At 44.1% G+C, this 18,381-nt stretch overlaps 1 protein-coding gene across 1 annotated transcript in view; it reads right to left on the bottom strand.

Moving 5' to 3' along the window:
* The window catches only part of Aldh1a2 (aldehyde dehydrogenase 1 family member A2), an 80,796-nt gene extending 73,004 nt beyond the window's left edge, over window positions 1-7,792 (bottom strand). The window contains exon 1 of the mRNA XM_006979267.4: window positions 7,450-7,792. Coding sequence (XP_006979329.1) covers window positions 7,450-7,566 — 117 coding nt within the window. The 5' untranslated portion in view covers window positions 7,567-7,792. The remainder of the gene's footprint in view (window positions 1-7,449) is intronic.
* Between the last annotated feature and the right edge of the window lie 10,589 nt (window positions 7,793-18,381).

The raw sequence follows: 18,381 nt of genomic DNA, 5'->3' as shown, positions 1-18,381 counted from the left end.
AGTGAACAGGTAAGGAAGCTGCACAGATAACTGCAAAAGGCATTAACGCCCAACTGCTGTAACAGGAAGGCTTCTTTCTAGAATAAAAATGAGAATGCATACCCCAGGCTATTCTAATTTTTGACCACACTGCAAGGAGGGCAATTAACTCCCAGGTGTAGTCCCAGGGAAGCAAGCATAAAGGGCCCAGCAGAAGTCAGGGTGCTGCAACCACCCAATTATTATTCCTATAGGTATTTCCAAAGCCTGAAAATATTTTCAAATCATATGATACATACTTACTGTAAATACATTAGTAAGAGTTAAGATTCTAGCAGTTTACTGGCAGAGAGCTCCTACTAGGAATGTTAATATTTTAAAGGGAAACAATTAAAATATAATTCAATATTAAAGCAAGACAAGTAATAAATACCAGAGATAAGAAATCCCCAATTTGGAAACTTTAGTGTATTTGAAAGGCTACATTGAGCTGTAGTTGAAAGTTTTCTCTGGTCCCACCTGGCCTTGTGGTCCTGCAGCCACTTATAAAATAATCACTCAGAGGCTTAATATTATTTACAAACTGTATGGCCTATGGCAGGCCTCTTGCTAGCTAGCTCCTATATCATTGCAGTCTGGTGTCTCCCACTGCCCCCGCCCCCACTCTGCCTTTCTTCTTCCTGTCTCTCTTTTGGATTTCCTGCCTGGCTGTAACCTGACTTGCCATACACCAGAGCAGCTTCTTTCTTAACCAATCATAGCAACACATATTCACAGCATACAGAAAGACATCCCCCAGCATAGAGTAGTGTTTTGAGAATGTCTGAAAGGCAATTAAAACTTAGCCAAGATGACAAAACAGCAATCCATTGGCATTAGATTTCTGTTTGACAGGAAATGAAGGGTCTCAAATGACCTGTCACCATAAGTAAAGAAATTAAAAAGAGGCTAAGAAGGTTGTCAATTAGTCACTGGCAGATGCTTTTACTTTCTGGAAGGTGACTGTCCTTCACTCCCAAATTTAGGCATTATCTTAGATAGTCAAAGCCAATGAATGTTTCTTCAATTTCAGGTTACATAAATCAAAGACACTTTTCCATTGCCAAAAGATAACTGCCTTCTGAGACCTGGCTACATCTTTGCTCAAACTATTTTAAAAGTATTCATAACTTGGCATTTAGGTTCAGCCAATTGAGCATGTTGCATGCAGCATATTAATATGAAATCTTGGCTCACATATCAGATAAGAATGTGTTATTGAAACACTAGCTGGGAAATCGATTTAGTGAGTGTTTGATAAATATAAGATTGTGGTGAAGAAACATCCAAGGAGTCTCTCTTGGTAAAAATATATTGCAAATATATAAGGATTCAATTCTGATCTTTCTTAAAATTGGCAACCTTCAATTTGGAACTACAAATATAATTATGACCCAAATGAAATCATTATGTCTGAAAAGACACACAGAATTTGCACTGGATTATTGTCAGGATATGTACTTTCCTGTTTAGTCCTGATAGAGCCCTGAGAAGCAGGTACTGCTATTTCAGTTTTGATCAGTGTAGAAATTGAAACTCAGTAAAGAAACTCCTTGAGAGAAGCACTATACATACTCTTGACTACTGGCCCTACACTTGACACCACATGCTTAATATATGTTAGCTGTCCATGCAGTCGATAAAGGCATGCCTGACCAAGATTTGATCAAAGGCCTATTTTAACTCAAAGCCTTTCTTTTTCGATGTCAAGGACTTGTGAACTTTTTCCAAAAATGTGGGCCATATGGTCTCTGCTACAAGGACTCCACTCTGACACTGCAAATCCCAATGAAACCATAGACAACATGCTACTGAACAGACAGGGTTGTGTTGGAATGAAACTTTATTTACAAAACCAGGCGGGTGTATATAGTCTGTTGACCACAGTAAACTGTTAGTAAAGTATCAAAAAACAGGTATGAGTATATGCATCTCATTATTCCACTGAGAAAGACTCAGAACTGGGAATCATGTGCTAAGCCTTGAAATGCTTATTGGCTTGATCATAGTTGGGTCATCCAGCTTCACTAATGGAAAAGAGAAAGAACCAACTCTACTTGTCTGGCTTTTCTTAACTGTGGCTATACTGAAGTCAGACCTCACAGAGCAGACTTCTAAGTCTATACTGAAATAGAAAACTATTCATCATTCTACAAAACAGAAGTGCCTCAGCACATGATGGTTCCATAACCCCAGTTCCTCTAGTAGAAAGTACTGGGGCAGGGCCTCAGGAGAGTTATCTAATCCAAGTCCCATAACAACACTGTTTAGCTACTCTTCGTTAAAAGGATATGATAAACATCAAAAAGCTGTACAGTTATTTTTAAACAGTATTATTTTACTATGTGTTTGGGTATGGAAGGGGTGTGGAGGTCATAGGTCAGTGTCAGGTATCCTCTTTGACTACTTTCCACCTTTTTTTTTTTTTTTTTTTTTTTTTTTTTTTGGTTTTTCGAGACAGGGTTTCTCTGTGTAATTTTGCGCCTTTCCTGGAACTCGCTCTGTAGACTAGGCTGACCTCGAACTCACAGAAATCTGCCTGCCTCTGTCTCCCAAATGCTGGGATTAAAGGTGTGCGTCACCACCGCCCTGCTTCCACCTTATTTTTCAAGGCAGAGACTCTCACTGAACCTGGAGCTCACCAATTCAGCCATATTAGAATGCTAGCAAGCCCCGGATTCCCGTCTCCATATTGCCGGCTGTCAAACCCAGCTTATATTTGAGTGCTGAGGACAGGATCTCAGGTCCTCAGGCTTGCAGGCCAACTACTATACTGACTGAGTCATCTCCCCAGACTCTGAAAAGGTAAAACAAACTAAACTAAAAGTCCTCTATATACAGGGAGCTAGATGGATAATTTACCATCAAAACCATTGTGAGTAAAGATTTGTAATGAAAACTTAGAATGAGATCCACAATGGCAAGATCCAAAATCCAGAATAGGAAGGAATCATGGCCACGAACAACAAAAATAACAAATAGTAAATTAAAGTCATTGAATCAAAAATTATAAAGGTGGCCCTGGAGATACAGCTTGCGGGTTTTAAAAACACTTGCTATTCTTGCAGAGGATCTGGGTTTGGCTGCCAGCACCCACATCAAGTGGCTCCCAACCAACAGCTTCAGAAGATCTGACACCCTTATCTGGACTCTTTGAACACCTGCACACATGTAGTACACATACAGATACTCAAGGATACCTAAATACATTTAAAATAAAAATGTATCTCGAGAAAAATTATAAAGGTGACTCTTTTAAGTGGAGTAGATCAATTTCATAGTCTCCTCATGTTTCCATTAGAAGCAACAAAAATGAATATTTAATCTTTCTACATTTTTAAAGAAGTGTAATAAATAAGAAAAATAAAGAGTATGACAAGGAATGCACTCCCAGTTTTTCAAAATTCAAGGCCAAGTTCTTCCTTATCAATTAATTCTATTTTTACCCTCCTTCAAAAGATTTCACAGAACTAAAACGTGTGTATGTACATGTATGAAAGTGCTAGGTAAGCCCTAATATGCCCCATGAAAATGCAAGTGGCATTGCAAACATTATCATTACATTGGTCAACTTCTCTACTGCTATGCTGAGAAGAAAATTTTGGCACTCAATCTTTCTAATAAGACTTCAAGTTCCTAGAAGGCAGATGTTCCATAATCCAATTTGCACTCCCGTAAGGAACATAGTCCCTCAAAAACCCTTTGTACTGAGCTGGAATTGACCTCAGCAAAAAGAATGCACTTATTAAAAGGGTGTTTAATGAACGAATAATAGAATAAACAGTAGGTATCCAAGTGCACATTTGTTCTAATTTTTTCCCAGCGAGCTGCCCTTTGTGTTTTCTCTGCTAGTGTAGCATACCAGTGCTCAACAAATGTCCTCTTTCTGGATCCTTATGCCTCTCCACAGCATCAAATGCTGGGAGAACACAGGACCTTGTATGTTGCTGTCAGTTATGGACAGTTTTCAGTTGCTCACTAAAAGTGGAGCTAGAATGAAAGATGGAGCCAACAGAGAAACCAGAAAAGTAGCAGTGGGACAAAGAGAAATAAATGTTTTAAAGACCTGGGAATCTGGGAAAGGATAGAGAAAGAAAGGAGGGGGAGGAAGAGAGACCCCACCCCTCCCCAAAGCAGGAGCGGTTCCTAGGAGAATGCTGAGCCTTGGTTTTACTTGTATGCTCCCAGAATGTGGCCAGCAATACAAAAATCAGACAGATGAAACAGAAATAATTCAGAAAAACCGAGAAAAGCACAGCTAAGAGCAATCCTCAAAAAATACAGGGAGCATACGTTCTCTCAGCTCCACACTGGTGCCCTCCATGCTTTAGACAAGTATTGCTTTCTTGACTATTAGTCTAGAAAAACAAACAAACAAACAAATAAAAAAGCCATCTACCTTAGTAAGAATCACTTTTAAGGGGCTGGAGAGATGGCTCAGAGGTTAAGAGCACTGAGTGCTCTACCAGAGGACCTGAGTTCAATTCCCAGCACCCACATGGTGGCTCATAACCATCTGTAATGAGATCTGGTACCCTCTTCTGTGTACATAATAAATAAATAAATCTTAAAAAAAAAAAAAAAAAAAAAAAAAAAAAAAAAGAATCACTTTTAAAACGTGGGGTCTAGGTTCCTGTATAGGAGAAAAAGGAAATAGACATATCCAAAGGTATTATTGTCATTTAGCCTCAGTCTAAAATAGATCCTAGAACTTGGAGCAGGCGACTTATTTTTTTAGGGAACACAGTTGCTTAAAAGTCAATACAAACCCACACTTAGCTCTTTCAGAATGCTTCTAGACTGAACTTCACTTTCATAGCGTTTTTACAAAACCTTTGACAGACAATGGCATTAACATAATATTGACCATTTCCCCCATTCCTTATTAAAAAGTGCAAGATTCTTTTGGAAGAAGAAATACAATGATGAAAACTGCAGGAAAATACAGGATCACAAATGCAAATTATTCTAAGAACGTATTTTTTTAATTCTCATAATCTGATCAGTTATGTTGGTCACTAATTAGTTTATGTTGATTGTCAAATCACACAGAAAAATCATATTGTAGTACTATTCAATAAGGACATGTCTAACAGGACAAAATGGTGAATGATAAATCTACTCGCCTTCTAGTACCTTTATTTCATGCAAATGTTTTGTTTCCTGTTTTTCAATAGAGCCTAAGGCATAATAAAATTTACATTACTCTTTAAAATTCTCCTAACAAATATAATAGCACAAAAGGAGTTCCCCATCTACCATGTTCATATTCTTTTGAAAATTCTAATATTATTTCCCTCACTTTTGATCATGAATGAATTTTTAAAAAGACTTCTTTCTTTTGAAGAAAAAAATCGTAGGCTACCAAAAGAGCAGTCACTATTCTTTCTGTTAAAATAAAATAAATCAAAACTGCCTGTTCGTAATTCCTGTCTCAGAAAATTTAGAAGTCTCACTAAAGAGCAGAGGGCAGAGGCTGCTGGGAATGTTCACAGATACCTGATTTTACAAGTTTTTGTGAAAGAGCTCGCCTGTAGATTAGTGTTGCTCCGCGTTTACGAGGGTTGTTTGTCAAGGCAAAAATAAGGTGCCTCCTCCCCACAAATTAAAGAATCACGTTACAAACCATTATTTCATTTCTGATTGTTTTTCTTGGTAATAAGTGGGAAAGTGGATACTGGATAAAAGTCTTCATGGAGCTAAAAAGACTCCGACATTAAAGGCTCCAATTAGCTATAAATCAGTTGTCTTTCCTACTGGGGGAGAACAAGAGAGAGAAGAGAAGGGCGGCTAGAGAAAAGGAGAATTGGAGGAGCTTCCAAATGAAATTCTGAAAAAGATATCTACTGCAGACTTTCAGGAGCTGTTAGGATAATCTGATCAAAAGTGCGTCTAAAACAAACCCTCCGCAATCACGTGTGGACCTTGCCTCTTAAGATCTCCAAAGCGCATCAGAAGAGGTTAGGGACCCTCATAAAACAAAAGTTTTATGTGAATGCTTCCCTGGCTTGTTCCTAAACCGGGAGATGTGCCACACACTAGCACTATTGTTATGCAAACAATGCCTAAAGGGCTATAACCAGTAACGACCCTCATTAAAATGGCTTTCAAAAATTTGTCACACCATCTAAAAGCTAACAGGTATATTAAATCCACCTAAATCCACATTCAAAAATACGAATCCTACTGGTCCTGATTCTGAAACTCAATGCAACAAATTTTCAGAAGCGATGTTTTTGCATTTCTGTTTCAACCATCACAGTGTCAGAGAACAGCGTAAGTTTTCTACATTTCATGTATCTTCTAATGCCCGCGGTGGAGCACGAATTAGTTGTATCGTGTGTGCACGCGGCATTTAAGTTAATTGGCAGAAGTTAGAAGTAGGGATGGGAATCCAGTAAGAGAATTCTAAAATGTGGCTTTAAATGCTATGCCCGCCTCTTTGCTATAACATTCAATCCCTTTGTGTATGTATTTCACAAATTTCACCTTATGGTTAAAATAGATTTTTTCCCCCTGAGAACGTGGTAGTGGGGGAATTTACATCGGGTAGCAGGCGCGGGTTGCTTTTTAATGCGGTTTAACAACAATAATTCCTGCTTGGCAAACCTAAGACGTCAAAATTCGTTAGGGGAAAAAAAAAAAAGAAAAGAAAAAAAATTAGGTTTTTCAGTGCAAACGTGAGCTCGCTAATTTGTGCGAATTCAGTTGTTTTCCCTTTACAAAAATGTGCATTGCCTACAAAATCCCGAAGAAATCCTGGCATCGATCTACCGCGTCTTGGCCAGGTCCCCGCGAAATCGGTAGGACCCCGGTCCTGACAACCCCTTCAGCGACTCGGCTCCGAGGGAAGCTGGTCCCGCGCGGCCGCGCAGCCCGGACCCGGAGGACGGCGGGGTGACACCGGGCTGCAACGCCACCCTGGCGGGGAACCCCAGTCTGCTCTGAGACGGACCCCTGTGTGCGCTGAGGAGACCCAACGGAACCACCTCCCAAGCCAGACCCTGGCCTGCTGAGGAGACCTGGGGGACCCCAAAACCGGAACTCCATCTGCTCTGCGAAAACTTGGGGGGATCGCAGAACCAAGCCTAGTTCTGCCCTGGGGATATATAAGGAACCCCACAATCGGACCCCGGCTCGCCCTACGGAGACCCAGGGGACCCCAGAAGCCGACCCAAGTCTGCTTTGAGGAACCCCACGTCCCCAACCGGCCCCCGACGGGGTCGTCACCACCGTCCGGCCGCAGACGGCGACCCCCGCGCTGCCTTCTGGTCGGGACCGGTTCGGCTCCCCGAAGCCGCGGCGGGACTTCGGAAGCCCGCATCGTAGTTCTCCCCGCCGAGGCGCGGGGATGACAGGCGACCCCCGGGGCCCCGGCCTCGGAAGCCATCCCAGAGGAAGCTTCCAGCAAGCGTCCGCGGACGGCTTTACCTTGGTGTACTTGATCTCGAGGTTGGGCGTGGGCGACGGCAGGAGCTGCAGCGAGGCCATGAGCGCGGCGGGGTCGGCCTTCACCTCGCCGGGCATGGCGATCTCGCTGGAAGTCATGGGCAGCCGCGGGTGGGTGTGCGCGGGGCGCTGCGCGGCCGGGGCGCGCTCGCTGTATATAGGCAGGTGTCAAGCGGCGACGCTTCTTATTGGACGTGCGGGCCCAGAGGCGCGGGGGGCCGGCCCATGAGGACGCCCCGCCGCGGCCCGCATTTGCATACGGCCGCGTGGCGCCGCTCGCGCCCCGCACGGTCAAGGCCGCGCGGCCCACGCTCCCGCGCCCGCCCCCCGGGGGACCTCGACGGCCGGGGCACCGCCTCGCGCGGGACCGGGCTCGGAGAGAGCGGCCCTAGGAGCCTTAGTGCCCGGCCGCCGCCCCACTCCCCGAGATCAGGTCCCGCGGAACCCCGCGACACCCCTGCTCCGCCCTCCCGCTCCCGTTCCCCCCTCTCCCCCGCCGGGTCCCCAGCAGCCCGAGAGACCCTTCTTCGCCCAGCCCTCCGCGTGGCGCGAAAAGGCGCGTGGCCACGGGTGGGGTGAGAGATGCTCCCCGCACTCCCAAGGAGAACCTTCTGGAGCCGACGCCGATGCCGACGCCGCGCTGGCCCCCGCCGGGCTTCGCCGCCCAACTGCTGCCCTCTGCCGGCCCTGCGGCCTAGCTGTGCCGGCTTCCTCGGCCTTGGGCTGTGTGGTTCCTGGTCCTCCTGTTCTCCTTCCAGCCCTTTCCTCTCCTCCATTCCAACCGCACCCGGAAACACTTGGGGTTTTCTGTTGCTCTTCTGTTAACAACTGCCATCCTGTCCGACCTCCAGGTTGAGCTTCCTCTCCATTCCTTCTCGTCCCACAAGCGGCCTTCTAGTTAGCCAAGATGGGCAGAAAGATGGGTGCCAATCAAGAAGCTGGACAGCTCACTCCAGATAGGCTTGCGGGGAATCACTGGGTTAAAATTAGCCCCCCCACCCCACCCATGGGAAGATCTTTACAGGGCTTTCCGCCTTGTGCCTGTGAAAACCTCACAGCCTTCTCCGGGCTGTTTCTTCCAGTCTTTCCATGGAAGATTCTGGACCCCCGACCAACTGCTTCTTTCTCGAATGTCATTTTCAGAACCCCTTGACCCAGAACCATTTCCTTGCAGGTTGTTCACCAGAAAACACTGACTTTAAATGTGTTAACTAAAAACCGCCTAATGATTGGTGCTTAGATGCTATGTAGATGGAAAGAATGCTGTGGTCTCACTCAGTTTGTGAGACAAGATTCAGGCTCTGGGAATTCAGATCATCTGCCTAAAGGGACCTGAGTGGAGTGTTTCGGAGAGCAACAATATGCCTTGATTTGGGCAGTTGAGAGATTTCCATTCATGGAGAACATTTGTGGCCAAAGATTGTGTCTTTCTAACAGAATATGCTCGTGAGAATCACTTTCTATTTAAGCTGTGGAAGACCAGGTACTGAGGAAGAACAAGAACTCAGTGGAGGGGTAGCTCCTTTGTTAGAGTGCTTGCCTAGAACCCTGGGCTCCCTTACCAGCACCACATAGAACTGGGGTAACGGTGCATACCTGTAATTGTCAGGTCCCCAGCACTCTCTTGGGAAGTGGAGGAAAGAGGATCGGAAGTTCATCCTCCCTTACATGAGGAGAGACCAGAGACCATGTCTCAGGGTTGGGGTGGGGGTGGGGGGGTTGATTTCAGGATTTGATGAAAAAAGAGAAAAAGCACCAGCAAATAAATAGTTGTTTTTTTGTTGTGCCCCGTGTCCTGCCCACCCGCACCCCAAAGGTGTTTTCCCCATCTTCTAGTGCTGGAGGTCACTTTGTTCCCAGTAAGCCCACAACCCTTCCTGTGGATAGGTAGACCACGGACTCTAAGAAGTACTGCTCTCAAAAGTGCATCAAGGACGAGTCCTGGGTGCTCACCGAGGCCGAGCCTGAGCTGGGGGAAGCTGACCTTTGAGCTGCTCGAAACTAAGAAGGGAAACCACAGGGGCAGACAGTGTGCGAGGCACCCAAACAGAGCTGTTCCACGGTGTTCTGCCGTGCATCAGATGCAGCCGGAGGAGCCACAAACAAGGCCTCCAAGGCAGTTAGGCCCAAGTTGTGGGGACTCCAGTGATTGTGGGGACCTTAATGCTGAGGTACTGAGAAGCCAGCAGAAGCTTCTGAGGAAGAAAGAAAACAGGGCCTGCTGGCTGAATATGGTCTGGGAGCGTGGTATAAGCCAGAGTTTTCGCTCCTGACCCGTATCTTACAGGCTAGCTCCAATTTGAAAGAACAGTATCCACGGATCATAGGATTATCAACATTTGTTACAGGTAGATTGACTTCTATCTTGGAAGGTAGGGGAGGGTGTCTTGACAACATCTCCGGACAACTCCCAGGTCACACGCCCAGTGACAGCTGGTTTGAATTGCTCCCTCATGGCTCCTTTCTCATGACACTTTGTAATTAGACAGTGAGGTGGTCAACACTGGACCTGAGTCTTCTCTTTCCCATCTGCCTTCCTCAGTTCCTAAAACGACGTGGGTCACTGTCCCTAAAGCATTTCTGTTGGCGCTCTGAGCAGAAGGGCCATAGCTGACCACTCCCCTGAGTGGAGGCAACTTCCCCGCCGCCTTCTCGGATGGAGTAAAGGGCACTTGTTTTGGTGGTGGTAAGCTTGGTGATTTGTCCCATCGTTACTATGCATGTTTACAGTCAAGGATTTCTGCAAATGGTTTCCTTCATGATTAAGGTGGGACAACCCTCCCCATCTTAAACTCAAGATTCTAGCCACGTTTTGACCAACTTCTTTACTTCAAAGTGGGAACAAAATTTAGCAGGAAACAATATTATAGCCATACTAGTTCTTTAGTCTATTCTCTCCTTCTATCTGTCTCTGTCTCCCTCTCGTTTGTTTTAGTTTTTGTTTTTGTTTTTGTTTTTGAGACAGGATTTCTCTGTGTAGCTCTGACTATCCTGGATCTTGCTCTGTAGACCAAGCTGGACTCGAACTCACAGAGATCTGCCTGCTTCTGCCTCCTAAATGCTGGGATTAAAGGTGTGCACCACCACTGCCTGGTCTACATTTTGTAGACCCTCTGGACTTAAATTCCTCGGTGTTAAAGACGCTCTCCATACCTCTCCTCGATGTTTTCACTCTTTCCTCCCCTTCCTTTGTTATCTTCTTTTCCATCTCATTGCCTCCATAGCTTCTAGAATTATGGAAACAGTCTTTATATTTCTAAGTTCTGGCCTTCTCCCCTGATTTAGTTACAGCATATTTTTTCCCCACCAGTACAACATTTCTCCTCTCAACCTCTCCAATCCGTAATTATTTATTGTTTAGGATACATCTCATTTGAAACCCCCTGCACCAGGAAACCTAAGCTACAGCATGCTCTGTTTCCTTGTGAAAACAATTTATTAGGCCTAGTGGAGCCAATACCCTGGAGTTGTAGAGGAGAAAAATAAATTCTTGCCTCAAATTTCCTCACCTGAAAAATAGAATGCAACCTTGTAATTTCAAGGCATGGGTTTTATGTGAAGGTCGACTTTAAGGCATAAAACCATAACCATTTGGGCTGCATTTTAGACACTTTTAAGAGTATGCAAGTATTTATTAAGAACGATGCTTTCTAAATCAACAAGGAACCCGAATGAGACATAAAGATCCCTCTCCAGGAAGGAACCTTTGTTTCAATGAGAGCTGCACATTCAGCGTGGAAGTCAGGCCTCTACATTCTGGAACAGTCTCGGTGTCAGATGGTCTGCTTAATGGCCTTCCTGTTTCCATCACTAACGTGCCGACAGCCTACCTTTTCTAACTGATATGCTCACATTGTAATTTATCTTCAAAAAAATAAATCACATGTTATAGCATTTCTATCATCCGGGTTAATCGAATCAGTTCCTTAAATGTCTCTAAGTCTAATGATTTGAAGAGGCACATTGTTTGAAATATTAAAAAAAAGTGCTGGGGGGGGGTTGGGGGGGATAGGGTTGTATGCAGAATGATCTCAGCGCTTGTCTCAGATCTAAGTGTCGCCTAATGGTCTCATCCATCTCCAATGGGATGTGCCTGGCCACTTTATTTAAAATGTTTCCTGAAAACTCTAACAGACAAGCTTAACACAGAGTATATTTAGAGTGAAATACATCATTTAATTCATTAACAAAAGCTTACATAAAGAGCTTTACCTATTTTTACCCAAAAATGTTTAATGAAGTATTTTGGACCCATTATGAAAATTCTATAAAATAAATGCACTTATTTAACATCAATATTAACTTTTTTATTGGCCATCTAAACACCCATTTAATTAGCTCTTCCTCCCAGTGCCCAGAAGAGGCTGAGATTGGGCCATTTATTAGCTATAAAAATTCTCTAGATATTAACTCCCTCATTTCTTAATGTGGCCTCTGGTCACTGTATTCCATGGAAAGGGATAGCCGTGGCTACAGGAAGTGGGTTACTGACTGGTTATGACTCCAAAACTCTGCTTCAATGCAGAACACAATACTTTTCTTTTGAAAGGGATCCTCCATGTTTGGGGGGCCCCAGGAGCTGATTTTAAAAGTGGGGACTAGATTCATGTTTGTTGTAATGCCTATTTTTACTTCATATACATGCTACAGTGGGCGATCCAGGCATACAGTTGAGGGCCATGCTTTATCAGTAACCACACTTTAAATGAGGGAGCGATGGAGATCCCACTGGCGAGCCTTTCTGCCAGGGCTGAGGAAAAAGGCATCAGCGCCCTCTGCAGCTGACGACGCGTGTGTGCAGGGGAATCTGTATGAGTTTAATGTTCTCTGTGTGTGCTTTGTCTGATACTAAGACATCTTACGAACATTTAATTTGAATTTGTTTGCAGGGAAACATCTTGGAGATTCAGACAAATTTTAGATAAGCTGGTTTAGAAGAAAGACATTAAAAGATCTTAAAACAGTTAAATTTGCCATAGAAAATGTTACACTTAGAGCCTGCTCACATAGAGTTTGGAGGTAGCGTGGGCCACAGATTAGGCATAACTATTACTACTACGTCAGGTTAGGAGACTTTACAGTTATTGTGTTGGAGGGATTGTGGGTGTGTATTCCGTGGTGTGCATGTGAAGGTCAGAGAACAGCTAAAGTTGTTTCGGTTCCCTCTCCCACCATGTGGAGCTACCGGACCAAACTCAGGAGGTCGGGCTTGGCAGCAGGCGCCTTTACCTACCGAGAGCCTTACCAGCCCAGGTCAGGGGTTCTGATGGGCCTTTTCCAACTGTTTAAGTGCTTGGCATATAGTGCAGGAATCTTAAAAGTCCTTATTAATAAAATCAAACCTGAAGCCAGGTATTGGGGTGAACGCTGGAAGATCAGAGAAGCAGAACAAGCCACAGCCAGTTCCTCAGCTGATCCTGTTTCCTCAGACTGGAAGCCTCTCAGTCCTCATCCAGAATGGGTCTCAGCTGAACTGTTGCTCAGAGCCTAAAAGCTTAACCAGGCCAAAAGCTTCTAGTTTCTGGTCCTCAAGCCTTATATACCTTTCTGCTATCTGCCATCACTCCCTGGGATTAAAGGCTCACTTCTTGGGATTAAAGGCGAGTGTCACCATGCCTGGCTGTTTCCAATGTGGCCTTGAACTCACAGAGATCCAGGGGGATTTCTGCCTCTGGAATGCTAGGATTAAAGGTGTGTGTGCCACCATTTTCTAGCCTCTGTATCTAGTGGCTGTTCTGTTCTCTGACCCCAGATAAGTTTATTAGGGTGCACAATATTTTAGGGAACACAATACCACCACAGGCATATAATGCAGCTTTTTTTTCTCTTTTGTATTCCTGAGTTTACATTTGTCTTTTGACTTTTAAAATCCTCCACCCTTATAGATGTCTTTGCTCTTAGAACTTTGGCTCCACAGAACTCTTCCATCCCTCAGCAAGCCCTCCCTCCCAAAGTGCTGGGCTTATTCATTCGATTCTGAAGATCTTCGGTGTAGGTGATTCTCATGCAAACATTAGTAATGTTTGGGGTAGAGACCCATGTCCATAGCCCTGCAAAACAAAGCTGAATGAACAATCCTTGCTGTCTTCTGTTGCATTCTGGGAGGGGCCACTGAAAAGATGAGGGATGCTACCTGTCTTTGCAGCAATGGAGGAAAGTTAACCACTTCTCAACCATAAACTCCATGTGGAAAGCTCAGGGCAAAGACAGGAGGCATTCAAGGCCAGGACGTGAGCATCCAGTTTGGACACCCAGAACCAAATAGCAAGGAATCTCACTTCAGGCATGAACTGTGACTCCTTAGCTAATGTTGATAAACCTGGAAATACTGGTTTATGAAGAACACACACATACACACACACACACACACACACACACACACACACACGTGATATCCCTAGTCCCGTGTTTGCAATGAGTTTGAATGACAGTAACTAAATATGCAAAGTACCGGATAGCCACAGGAGAGATGCAGAATAACCGTGAAAGAAGATATCAGGAAAGACGAAAGTCCCTCATTTATTTCTGCAGGACCATCCCTGGGTTTCCTCATATTTCTGATTACTCTAGGAACAGACAGGAAACCTAAACAATAAAGACAGGATTTTCCAACATGAGGTCCAACAGAAAACTTCCTGTGACATTTTCCGTGTGTGTGTGTGTGTGTGTGTGTGTGTGTGTGTACGCGCACACTCTTGTGTAGCGACCAGAAGACAACCATGGATATTAATCCTTAAGAAGCTATCTACTTTAACGCATTTTTAAAGGTAGAGTCACTCATTAGGAACTCATTGATCAGGCAAGGCAGACTGGTGAGTGGGGGAACCCTACTTTCTTGTCTCTGCTCCCCCAGTTTTGGATTACAGGCATGCACCACCACACCTAGCTTTTCACGTGGGTTCTGAGGCCTGAACTCAGGGCCACAAAGCACTGTACCATACCAGCTGAACCAACTGTCTCCACAGCCCCATCTTGTGACATTTCTTAGTGTAAAGGTAACACAAATGTAACCCCACACATTATAAACTAGGATTTCCAGAAGCAATGCTGGGAACTGACACTGCTTTCAGTTTCCTGGATCCAGATGATGTGACCTCAAGTATGTGACCCTTTGCTGAAAGAAGAGCAGAAATAGAGGAGAAACCAGTGCATTTTCCCCACAGCAGAAAAGCAGCCATTACTCAAATATTGTCAGTTTACTTATGTGTATATACTTGGCCATCTTACTCTTGCTTAGCTAGGAGCAGGGGCCAGACCTTCATGGGACAGTTTAATGTTTTTTAATAATTATATATTTATATATTAATATATATTCCATTTATAATCATTTAGAGAGTTAGAAAAAAATGTCTGAATGCCTGGCTTCACTCCAGACTGCAGTTACTCTCTGTCCAGCCAGCCTTGACTGTCCACTTGACACAGCCTAGAGTCACCTGAGAAGGGATTCTGGACTGAGGGATGGCTCAGATCAGGTTGGCCTATAGGCATGTCTGTGGGAGATCATCATGATTGTTAAATGATGGAGGTGGACCCAGCCCACTATAGGCAGCCCCATTCCTGAGCACGGGATCCTGGACTGTGGAAGAACGCTAGTTAAGCATGAGTCTGGGTGTGAGCCTGAAAGCAGTGTTCTCCCACGGTTTCTGCCCAGACTTCCTTCAGTGACGGACTGTGAGCTGGAAGTGTAAGCCAAATGGACTCTTTTACCTCTTCTCTTTGGTTAGAGTGTTTTGTCACAACAGTGAGGAAACTAAAACACATTCAGAAGGGTCCCAAGGTATTGGTAGATATGCAGATGGGGGGGCCTGGGTGGTGATATTCGTCACAGAGGTCCCACTCTTCAGCTTCTGGGTCAGCGCGTGGGTTCTGTACCTTCTCATTTCATAGCGCTCTCGCTTTGCTATTTTAAATTTAATATCTGAAAAACAGATCGAGCCTCAAATGGACTGACCTTTCCACTAATGTATTTCACCTAAATTAACAGAGATGATTAACTAATTCGTATTGGAATGGTGCACTTTCCAGTTCACATTTATCAACTCTTAAATGCTTGCTTTGGTGTTGCAATTTAAATTTTTTATTATTACCCTTTAAATCTGAAGAAATGTCTTCCGTCTAATGAGTCAAACTTACATATTCAATTAATAGATTCATTATAGGCTAATGAATATGGAGGCAGCCCAGGAGCAACATCTGCTTGCCACGTGAAGCTCAAACTTCAGCTACAAAAAGGGAAGCAATCTATTATGTAACTGAAACAGCATGAACTTTCCATTTGAGAAAGCTCAGAGATAGCTCCCTTTTGGGGAGAATAGGAGAGTTAGGAACGAAAGAGAAACATATCCAAAGACACATTTTGACCCTAAAATATAGTCTATGTTGTTATTCTAAACAATCATATTTTTTCTAATACAAAATCTTAAAATAATATGTGCTTAGGAAAATATATATAAGGGTACCATTAGTATTATAAATTAAACATTTTAAATACTTTATTTTATGTGTGTGTGTGTCGTTGGGTGTATATGTAAGCACATGTCCTGCTGTGGGAGCCTGCGGAGGTCAGAAGAGGGTGTCACATCTCTTGGAACTGGAGCCTCAGGCTGCTGTGAGCTAGCCTGTGGCTGCTGGGAATTGAACCCTGGTATTCTGGAAGAGCAGTCAGTGCTCTTAGCCACAGCGCCCTTTCTCTAGCCTTCGAATTAAACATCTTTAACTGTGGTGTATACGAGGCTCATTCAAAATCATACAAAAGCAGGTGTCTTGGCATCATTTAGGAAACTAGACACTCCTGAATTCAGTTGTATTTGGAGTGCAGACAATTTAGAGAACAAAAATGAACTTCCGCAAACAGTGTTCAGTTGTTAGACTCTCGGCTTCTTATTTCTCTGGCTCTGAAGAGGTCATCATTTGCAGTAATTTTGCAAAAACTCACCAGTTTCAGGAAGAGCAGACGAGGGCTGGGATTTACTTGAAAAACTGCCTTTGAGGGTGTCAGGATCGCCAGGTGTGGAAAGCCACCGACAAAATCTGTGATGTCCTCCATGTCAAACGAGGACCGATGTCCACATCGAATCAACAGGGATATTTCAGGGGCTGAGGAGATCGTTTAGCTACCAAAAAGACAGGATGTGATGGCATGCAACCATGGTTCCAGTGCTGGGAAGGTGGAGATGGAGGATCCCCAGGCTCCCTGTAGCCAGGCTAGCCTACTAGGTAAGCCCCAGGTTCATGTTAACCTCTGGCCTTCATACACAGACACACAGACACACAGACACACAGACACACAGACACACACACACACACACACACACACACACACACAAATACACACATATAAGCACACAAAAAATAAAATTCATCTCTAAAGTATTTCAGAACAGCTGCATAGGACTCTGCTGAGTAACAAAATACATTTTTATAGTTCTTACATTTATATAGATACTTGTATTATTAAAACATGACATTTCTTTTTTAATATAGTTTTTTAAGTTTTAAAAATTAAAATATACTTATGCTGGGCAGTGGTGGTGCTATGCCTTTAATCCCAGCACTTGGGAGGCAGAGCGAGGCAGATCTCTGTGAGTTGGAGGCCAGCCTGGTCTACAGAGTGAGATCCAGGACAGGCACCAAAACTACACACATTTTCCCCTTCCTTTCCCTTCTACCAACCCTTTCCATGTAACTCCCTCTTAAATTGCCACCTCTTTTCCTTTGCTATTGTTACATATGTGTGTAAACACATAAATCTATAAATACAACTTGTTGAGTCCATTTAGTGTTGCTTTTATGTATATGACTTCAGGGCTGAACACTTGGAAGTGGATAACCCATCAGGGGCCTCATCCTGAGGGCCAGTTAATTCTCCCTCTCTCGAGAGTCCTTAGTGCCTGTGGTTCTTCATGTAGAAGGGCGCCACGAGATTTCCCCGTCCACAACGGCATGTCTACTGCTGTTGTCATTGCTCAGGTTCTGTTTAGGCAGCCATGTTGTTGAGACTTGATGGTGTTTAGCTTTGCTGTAATTTCTAGGAGACATGATTTCAGAGCAGACTTCTGGTCCCCTGACACACTCTTTCCACCCTCTCTTCCAAAATGTTCCCTGGGCCTTGGATCTAGGAGTTGGCTTGTAAATGTATCTATTGGGCCTGGACACTCTATAATCAGTTCTTCTCTGCATGTTGACCAGTTTTGGTTTCCTTTAATGGTCTCTGTCTGCTGCAAAGAGACAATTCTTTGATGAAGGGCGAGAGTTACACTTACCTGTAAACATCTCCTTTCCTAAGTGCAAAGTCCCAATGTCCTTGCTAGAATATCTAAGTACCTAAAAATGAATTAGTGCAACAAACGTGTCTATGACTGAAGGCCTTCTATATACTTAGCACCACTGGCTAAACCCATGCGTGGGTGGGTGAAATGGCTAAGTGGATAGAGGAGCTTTGCCGTACAAGCGTGATGAGCCGAGTTTGAATTTCAGAATTCGAATAAAGGCTTAAGAAGAGAACCAACTCTATAAAGCAGCTCTTGACTTCCATATGCTATGGTGCGCGCGCACGCGCACACACACACACACACACACACACACACACACCCCACACACACATGCATGCACACATGATTATAAATAAAGTTTTTAAAAAGAACAGCAGACTCCTAAAAGTAAGTTTTTCAAACTAGAAAAGGAAAGTAATTCTTTATCCAGGTGGCCGTGGGACATCTAAACTTAAAATTGTGAAATAAGTAATTCAGGCACCCTTGAACCATGAAAGCTGTACTGTGAGCTGGGTTCAGGGGTGCATGCCATTAATCCCAGCCCTGGAGAGGCAGAGACAAATAGATCTTGTGGGTTTGGGGCCTGGTCTACATAGCAAGTTCCAGGCCAGGCAGAGGTACACAGTGAGACCCTGTCTCCAAA

Source organism: Peromyscus maniculatus, chromosome 7 (assembly GCF_049852395.1).
Source record: "Peromyscus maniculatus bairdii isolate BWxNUB_F1_BW_parent chromosome 7, HU_Pman_BW_mat_3.1, whole genome shotgun sequence".
Lineage (NCBI taxonomy): Eukaryota > Metazoa > Chordata > Mammalia > Rodentia > Cricetidae > Peromyscus > Peromyscus maniculatus.
The sequence above is the reverse complement of the archived record's forward strand: the minus strand, read 5'-3'. Positions and strand labels throughout refer to the sequence as shown.